Consider the following 10,271-nt stretch of genomic DNA (forward strand, 5'->3'; position numbering starts at 1 on the left):
AAACTACAAGTCATGGAGCGATGTCAGAATATACCTTATTCGTAGTCAATGTCAGAGCCCCAAGTCACGATATCATTACTCTCCGCTCCGTAGCTGTGACTAATGCTCATATTCGGAACCTTCGCCCATCCCCTCCCAAACTCGTCTAGGGCCCGCCTACCGGAAAGCCCCTCGGCCAGTTCCCTGGCAAAGAGAACTGAGCAATTCAGGGCTAAGGTTGAGCTTGAGGTTGGGGTTGAGCTTGACAAAGTCATCGGACCTTTTGGCGAGGCTGAGTTTCGTTTTGAAAAGATTGGATGGAGACCTCCCGTGCTAAATGGATGTATTTGAACAGAATCTCTCTACAAATCAGCATCACACTTGCACGATACATGGTTCCCAAAGGAAGGACGTGACTTCTATTATCCCTTTTAATAATTAACACCTCTCTTAGCACTCCCAACAACAAAACCAATCCTCTACATTCTCATCACGGCTATACCCATTGCCTTGCTTCTCTTGTATCTTCAACCATTTTTCATAACTGGGATACTTTGCGTGCTCTACACCGTCAAAACACATGGCGCAGATAAAATGATTGCATCCGGGACAGGACTTCCACGGGTGTGATGTCCGGCATTTGCAGCAACGGGCATGGGTGCGGCGCCATATTGGCTGACTGTTCCATTGTTAGGAGAGATTCGGGTCGGGAAAGGGGAATTTACTCTTTGAAGATATTCCGAAACGTCTGATACTCATCTTATGTCATGCTGGGCGGTAGGTGCTAGTGACTGATCTGATCACTTCGGTCCTCAACATTAACAATCATGAACACAATTCCAAGCAACCGTAGGTACACACCTGATATGCCTCCCATCGTACCCAATCTTCTTAAGCTTAGTCTCCCACTCCAGATACCCAGGCCCGGGAACCGTTCTGGAATAGCAGTTCGGGCATGCTTCGTGTTTGCACACTGTATACTCTAAGTCGGCATATGCATCACCACTCGAGTTTTTTATTTTATTTTTGAAATTCCAGTTGCAGCAGGTTGCTAACGGAAGTTGACCACTTTCATAGCTGGATTAATTGCTTGCTTGGGTGGAACAACGCTGGAAAGGAAAGGGGAGCAATGCAAGAGAGTGAGGCAACATACCTGGGCAGCATTTGCTTGCGGATGAATTTGAGCTTTATGTCTAGGAGGGGCCGGGTTTCAAAATTTGGTTGTGAGGAGGTTCCGAGGAGGGTTCTAGATTTGGGGAAAGTTAGATTTGGGAGCATAAAGGGCAGAAGTTGCGCCGTTCTGTGTATTGGGGAAGAAACTGACACGAGCCGCGATATTTTGCATGCGTAATCATCCGTCTGCGGGAGTTGCATTGGGTGGGGGCAGGTGTACTGCTCATGATGAGACGCTATATTGAGGTTCTTGCCTGTCGCCATTATTCCCCAGAAAGCCAGGAGAGACTTTTGCGCGGACCGAGTTCGAGAAGATGTACTACTAGAATGCAATCTTTCACCACGCGGGAGATAAGTTCAATTTAAGAAGTTTCTTACCACCGGCGTTGACTTTTAATCTTGTGGCTCATGCCAAGACAGTTGGTTGGAAACATTACCTTCTTAATCGAATTTTTCTTCATGGGAGTCTGCCTTTTTGTGAAATGAGGGCTGGAGTGGCTTCGTTAAAAAGCAATCCGATTTTTCAAGCCCTAATATTTTACAGCTCGGTTGCCCCAACTCCTGCCTTTCACCAGAAATGAGAGCCTTTCAGTCCCCTTTTTCGTGCCCCCTCTTATGGATATTCAATGTTAGATTTGACAAATGTGGCACCTTAGGACTCTCAATGACGTACAAAAAAAAAGAAAGGCTTTTAGTGATGATCGGATCAACTGCACAATGACGAGTGATTGTTACTTATATGAACTTCTTGCTTTAACAGTTCGGAATTTCTTGAGGTCCCGCGGAATCGATATTCTCAGGCGCGACGCCCAGTGGATTCAATTAGGAGGAGATTGATTAGTGGCTGCAAATTGGAGCTGCAAGCCTCAAATTATGTTCTAAGAGATATGTGTGGAGGTAAGACGTCGGCTTCAGGACTCCGCTAGATTAACATTGGAAAGGAGGTGGAACCGCTGAACACTTCATTAGTACTGCACAACTTTTGAATAGGAGGGTTTGAACAACTTACATCCACTATTATAAGCCGCAATAATCAACTTAATAATCACATAAGTGCCCGCAACACAAATGAAGCCTCCCGCCTCAAAAGTCAATACGCTCAACACCCACCTTACCGGCCTACGCTTCCACGCTCTTACGCCTTTACTACTCAAATAATAAGAATCATGTAGCCAAAACGCGCCCGCAATACCATATATATACCAACTCGCAAATAACGACGCCGCAATGCTAATTAAGTACGAGAAGATCTGGAAGGGAGGGGAAGGGAGGAGAAGAAACAAATATATTAGAGCCTTCCAAGCCACAAATACCTTGCCTTTCATTTATCCCGTATCTACTAGTTATTATACACAATCCGTAATATTACCAGAATTAATACCAAGCTCCTTTATCCTCCTCTTAGTCCAAGCTCCCAGGTCACTAAAATATCCCTCTGGATTATTACCTTACTAGTCCCGTAATATAAACTAAAGATGGTATATATCTTTCCCTGCCTGGATTACATATTCGTAATTAGATACTTGATTAAAGAGAGCCTATATGGAAAAAAGTAATTACTTCCTTGCTTATTATGGGAGGGAAACTGTAACAAGACAAAAACTCATATAAAATATACCAGAGCGCAAAACGTGACTTGATAGCAAAATAACAAGATTAAAAGCGTAAATAGTAAAGCATAAATAGTATATAGTATATAAAAGCTTAATTAATTAAATATTAAGGAGGGATTATTCTCTAGGACTATAGAAAAACCAGCTTTCTTATATAATTTCCGTAAGTTATATATAAAAGGCCGTGGCCTTTACTATATAACTAAAACCTTAAAACTGCCAAAATAATATAATTTTTAAAGAATATAACTTGCTATACTATATCCGGCTCCCTATTTATTTATACTTATTCCCTAAATACTAGAACTAATAGAAAAATTCTATTTAAAATCCGAAATAATAAAATAATTAGGATTCTTCTTTATTAGCTAATCTAATTTCTCTTTAATATACCTAAAATAAGATCTATTACTTTTAAATAGTCTTATTTCGTATTTCCGAACTTTCTTAAAGGTAATCCGAACCCGCTTAGCTATATTCTTATACTAAATCCGATATAATTCTCTATATTAATTAATATTTGCCTTTAACTATTACTTAATTTCTGCCTTTATTACTAGATATTAAAGCAGCTTATTATAGTGAATTATATTACAAATTATACTAATATATTTTAAATAAATAACTTTTTTAAATTTCATATTATTTATAATATTTTTAAATTAATCTTTAATAAAAGGAGAAAGCTCTAGATAAGAAGCTTTAATAAACTTATAAGAGACTTCATTTTTATATATTCTATTTTTAATAATAATTAGAATTATTAAAATTATAATAAAAGGCCTATTAAATAGTAAATTATTATTAAGTTATCTTTTAGTTTCTATATTATTTGAGAATTATTACTTGCCTATAATTCCAGACTTATAAATTACCTAGCTAAAAGCATTTATTTATCTAGTTAAATAGACTATATTCAGAGTTTTTTCTTCTATTACTTTTAATAGATACTTGCCTATTTCTTTTATTATTTCCGGCTTAAAATTATCGGAAATAGAAAAGTAATTAATATTCTTAAAGAACTTTCTATTAAAGGTAATAGCCTTTTTATAATTTATAAAAAAAATATAGCTAATATTTTAATATTTTTTATTAAGGTAAAATTCGCTATTTAGAGCTTTAATAATAGTCAGATCTTTAGTATTACCTTTATATTAATTATAATTAATATTCCTAGAAATATAATATTTAGCTAGCTAAAAGTAAATAACTAGATAAATAGAATATTTATTTAATACCTTATAAAATCCGAGCTATATTAATAGATCTGCTATTAAGAATTAAGAGGCTAAAATAAAATAGCTATTATTTAGATCTTTATATTTTATTATATTATTTTTTCAAAAATAGAGTTATAGTATTTTTATTTCCTATATTAAAAACTTTCGAATATTAAGCTTTTTAATCTATTTTAGGTAATCTTTCTTATAAATATAACTATTTATATCCAGATTAATAGTATTAGATTCAAGAATAGAAATTATAGTATTAAATTAAAGCTATAGATTTAGATGAAATTAATTAGAAATATAATACTTATATTTATATTTTTTAATTTCCTAATTTTCTAAAAAGAAATCCTATATTTCCTTATTTATTTAAGTAATAGAAATATATTTCTTGCTTTTAATAATTTTATAGATCTTAATAATTAGCTTTAGAGTATTTTTAATAATATAAATATTTCTTATATTAATAGAAAGAATATTAGTAAGCTATTAAATATATATTTTATAGGAAGCTTTAAGGAATTCATTAGTAATTCTATAATATTCTTATTTATAAATAGGTTCTAAAATACTATTATATATCTTTTTAAAAATATATTTGTTTTATTAAATAAGTATTAACTTTTATTTAGCTAGTATTTTATAAGTATATTTATTATTTTTAATTTCCCTGAATTTAATATTTTTAGTTTTCTATTTCTTAGTTTTAGATATAAATATAGGAATTTTTCTAGATAATATCTTTTTTTTAAAAAATAAAGAATTTCTTCTTACTTGCCTCTTTTTCGTTTTTCTCTATTTTACTAGCCTTATATTTAGACTAGTATTCGGATTTTCGCTATTTATTAGAAGTTTTAGGCTTAGCTTATTTTCCTTTCTTACTAGGTTCTTTTTATCTAATTATATTAGTTTTACTAGTTTTATTAGTAGAATTATTACTAGGCTATATTAAATTAGTTCTATTCTTATTAGCTAAATCCAATTAAGTTAAAGCTAAAATTATAATAGAGGCCTATTTTTTAGGCTTATTTTAGAAAGTAGAAAAGGGCTTATTATTATAAATTCCTTTAATTAGAATTCCAGAAGTATTAAAAATATATTATCTAGCTTTGAGATTATTAACTAATAATAATTTAAAATCTAATTCTCTAGATTCCGAAATAGTTTTAATATATTTAAATACTTTAATAATATCTAATTTAGTAAATATATTAGTATTCTAATACTTCTTGTTTTTAATATATACTAAAGTAGCTTTATTAATTAATTAAATAGCTTTATATATTAAAGCTTTTATTTTAAAAAAGAAATACAATTTCTTATAAATATTTTTACTAAGGTTATTATAAATATTATTAATATATTAGCTAAAGGCTTTATTATATTATATAATTCTATTCTGATCTTTGGTTTTAAGACTATTTACTATAGTTTTAATCTTATTAAGTTTCTTTTATTTGCCTTTAGAAGTGCCTTTAATAATATTTTCGAATTCCCTATTATTAGCTTAATAGTTCTTTAGTTCCTCCTTAGTTAATTCTAGTCTAGTTCTGTTTCTAATAAAGGTTTTCTATTTTAAGAGTTTATTATATATATTATTTAGTTTACCTAGAATATTTATATTAAATTTAGTAATTATAGTTATCTTTTCTAGTATTAATAAGCCTTTTATAACTATTTAAGCTTTTTTAATATTCTGAATTTTAATACTATTAATTTATAGGCTTTTAATAATATTATAGTTTATAAGAACTAGCTATTATACTTTATTAGCTTAAGAAATCTATTCTTTAGTTATTTTATTATTCTTAATAGAATTATATAAATATTATTAGTATAATAGTTATAAGTTATAAAATTAAAGGTTTTCGAGATTTATAAGAATTTCTTTTAAATACTTTCTAAAATAAAGAATAAATTAAAACAGACTTGAATTATATAAAAGTATTATATATATTCAGATTTTTCTTTTTTCTTAATAAGAAAATAAAACTAAAATAGTAGTATATATAATAGAAAAAATTAATATAATAATTAGATATATTTAAAGTAATATAGTTATAAATTAGAAATAATTATAGAAAGTAAAATATAGAATTAGATTTCTATTATAGAAAAAAATATAAATATATATATTTAAGGAAATATAATTTAGGAAATAATTAAAATAAAATAAAATAAATAGTAATAATAGAGAAATAAGAAAGTAATATAATAGAAATATAGATATAATAATAGTATTTAAAGTATTAGTATATAAAAAAAAAATTATAATATAAATATATTTTAATTTTTTATTTATTTAGAAACATTTTTATTAATTTAAAGAATAATATAAAAGAAGAGAAATAATATAAGAAATATATAAAAGATAAAATATATAAATATATTAAAAATATTAGAAAAATATAAAGTAAATATTATTAGAAAAGAAATTAGAATAATAGAATTAAGAAATAATTTAGAATAAAGTATTACTTCTTTTAAAACTAATCTATATCTCTTCTAAAAGCTAATTATATTTATTTAGTATTTATTAAAATTAATTTTATATAATAGAAAACTATTTAGTTATTTGGAATTTTAAAGTAATATTTATATTTAAAAAAGTAATATTAAATAATTCAGAAATTATAAAAAAAAGAACTATAAAATAATAGAAATAGAATTTATAATACTATTATTAAGTTTAAAATAGTTAATATTAAAATTAATATAGAATATAGAAAAATCAAGTATTCTAAATTAATATTAAGAATATAGAATTAAAAGTATTTTTTTAAATATTTAGATAATATTTAATAATAAGAAATAAATTAATAATAAGAATTAATAAATTATACTAGCTTTTTAAAAAAGTAGTAAGTTTCTAGTAATAAATATTAGTATTATAATTAGGAAATAGGTTCTATATAAAAGAAGTTCTCTTTATATAAAAGTAAAAATATATAATATATTAACTAAATCTTAATATAAGTTTTAAATATAGCTATAATTATATAAAAAGAAAAGTAGGTTTTTTAATATAAAATAGGCTTTAAATAAATAGATCTAGTTTATTTAATATTTAAGAGATTCCCAAAATTATATATTATTAAATATCTTTAAGAATAACTATTAGATTTAATAAAATCTTTCTTTTCTTTTATAAGGCTTTTAGTTAGCTATTTCGTTTATATGTAACCTCTAATTAGGATATTTATTTAGATATTATAAATAAACTTATAATAGTAATTCAAGTTAAAATTGAGATCTATAAGTATTATAATTAAGCTTTAAACTAGTATAAGCCGCGAGAATAGCTAGTTAAAAAAGTAAATAAAGCTTCTAATAGATTTCTAGTTTAGTATTTCTTGTTTTTTTTAGAAATATATAAAAGATCTTCTTTTTTTAATATTCTTTTTATATATATATAATAATTATTTATATTATAAGAACTTTCTAGAAAATACTATAGTTCGGAATTAAAAATTCATAAAATAATTCCTTAATTCCCTATTTATTTTTATACTAAAAGAAATACTTTATATTTAATTCCCAAGATTTAGTAATAAAATCTTATATTAATAATACTATCTAGTAATAATAATTAGATAATAGTAAAAAATAAGTAATAATAAAGCTCGTCCGATTTCTAGAATAGTAATCTAATAATAATATTTTCTAAAAGCTATAAATAATAATTAAAAGAAAAAAAAATAAAAGATATATAAGAAATTAAAAGTAATAAGCTTTATTTCAAATTAAAAAAAGCTTCTATTATTAGATATTTTCTTTTAGTTCTCTATAAAAGAGATATATTTTACTTTTTCTAATTCTAGTAATTCTAAAATATATATAATAATACTAATAGCTTTCTTGATTTCCTAAATACTATTTTGCTTTTAGTATTTTATAATTACTTTCTTTTCTAATTCTATATCTATTTTAAAATATTTATTTATAGATATATATTTATTATTAACTTTATTTTTAGGGAAATACCAAAATTTATTTCTTTTAATAAACTATTTAAATTAGTTTCTAATATATATTCTTTAGAATATAGTATTATTAAGCTTTTTTAGAATATAGTATTCTTTTAGTTAATTTATATATCTTACTTTATATAAGCTAAGCTAGTAGTATAATAGCTTTATATTTCTTAATTTATCTTAATCTATTAGTTTAATATTATATATAAAAACTAGATTCTTTTTGGAAATAGGCTTTAAATAAATCTAGTAAATAATATTAAATTACTTCTTTCTTTCTTAATATTATCTATTCTTCTTTATTCTAGCTTCTTTAATATCTTTATTTCTTATTTATATTTGCTTTATATATATTTTTAGAAGTATTTCTTTATTATAGACTTTATTTTATTTAAGTATTCTCTAAATTAGAAAGCATATTTCTATAAATAGTATAATTTTCCTATTATAGACTATATAAAAGAAAATAAATCCAGTCGGTTTATATATAGTAATTTAATTAATAAATAGAATATATAATAATAAATCTATTTAGGGCTTCTTTCTATTTATTATAAATATAATAAATATTTAAATAATTAGTTAATATCTTCTTTTAATTATATTATCTCTTTTAGAATTATAGGCCGAAATAATAATTCTATTAATTTCTAGCTTATTAAATTCTTAAATTACTATTTCTTTAAATTCCGATTTACTAGTTATTTTAAGCTATTTAAATAAATTATATCTATAAATAATTTCTTCTTAAATAAACTTAGTAATCTTCTTACTAGTTAGGTTTCTTTAAAAATCTAGCCTTAATTTATTCTAAGAAATTATCTCTAATAATAACTAGTAAGTTATATTTTTTATAATCTAGTAATTTAATTATATTAATTCCAAAATAATAGAAAAGAAATATAGCTTTTATTAGATATAAAGCTTTTTCTTATCTTCTTTTATTCTTATATTAATAAATTTTATAGGTATTAATATATTTCTATATATAGTTATAGTAACCTTTCTAGTAATAATAGCTAGCTATTAAATAAAAAATACTTTTCTTTCTAATATATTTAATCTTATTATATAGCCCTTTAATAATAATCTCCCTTTATTTTTAGTTATTAATAATAAGTTAAGATAGATATACTTTAGATATAATTCTCTATAATAATTAATTTCTTATACTATAATTTAAAGCTTTTTTATTTAATTTTCGAAACTTGATTCTAGATATTTCTTCTAGTCTATAAAATATTATAAGATATTATATAATATTTTAATATTATTCAAAATAGCTATTATTTAGGGAATCTAATAAAAATATTAAGTTATTAAATAAAGTATAGAAGTTAGTATTATTATTTACTATTTTACTAGAGGTTATATATAAAAGACTATAGCCTTTATTATATAATTTCCGAATATTATTATTTTTTAATACTATTAATTTGCTTTTAGATATAATAAGGCTTTAATTATTAATCTCTAGTAATTAAATACTACTATTTAAATATCTAATAAAAGTTTTAGAAGTCTAATTCTTTAAAATAATATTATATAATTAAACTAGAACTGCTTTTTTTAATTAAACTTTCCGTTTAATAAATACTATTCTAATAATATTAAGTTTTATTACTAACTATTTATTAATATTCTTATTATTTTTAATATTACCTTTTTACTATAGATATTTTAATAATTTATTAGTAGTAATATATTTAGTTTTTTTAATATACTTGATTTTAAAATTAAATAATTAAATTTATACTAGCTAGTAAATAACTAGAGTTTTAGGAAAATCCGTAGCCGCTTTATTTAGCTATATAACGAGTATATTAGTATCTAGTTTAAGAATAAAGTAAATTCTATATAGCTAGAATTATATTTTTTATAAATATTTTACTAGCTTTCGGTATTTTCTTTTAGTAATATTATATTTCCGTTTAATATTATTTCAGATTTTAGATTTATATTATATAACTTTCTTTTTTCTTTTATTATTATATTAACTAAAAGTTCTACTCTATTTATCTAGGCTAGTATCTACTACTAATATAATTATTCTCTAATTTTCTAATAAATTATAGTATAATTTATAAAATATTAGAATAATAATAAGCTTTTTTTAAAAAATTTATATAACTTATATTTACTTATTACCTTATTTCTATATTATATATTTTTTTATTAAGTAGTAAATAGATTTAGTAATAATTATAAAGTCTTTAATTTAAATATAATAATAAATAATAATTCTAATAAATACTTTATTTTTAGTTATATTATTATAATATTTCTATTTTAAGATTTTAATA

General features: G+C 23.8%; 1 protein-coding gene across 1 annotated transcript; it reads right to left on the reverse strand.

Annotated features, from left to right (window-relative positions):
• Window positions 1-429: 429 nt before the first annotated feature.
• On the reverse strand, window positions 430-1,416 carry K444DRAFT_632529 (uncharacterized protein; the record flags this gene model as incomplete). The annotated part of the gene is made up of 4 exons (XM_024883484.1): window positions 430-658; window positions 841-915; window positions 1,133-1,225; window positions 1,304-1,416. The coding sequence occupies 4 exons, from the start codon at window positions 1,414-1,416 to the stop codon at window positions 430-432; spliced, it is 510 nt and encodes a 169-aa protein (XP_024734338.1).
• Between the last annotated feature and the right edge of the window lie 8,855 nt (window positions 1,417-10,271).

Source organism: Hyaloscypha bicolor, assembly GCF_002865645.1.
Source record: "Hyaloscypha bicolor E unplaced genomic scaffold K444scaffold_117, whole genome shotgun sequence".
NCBI classification, from domain to species: domain Eukaryota; kingdom Fungi; phylum Ascomycota; class Leotiomycetes; order Helotiales; family Hyaloscyphaceae; genus Hyaloscypha; species Hyaloscypha bicolor.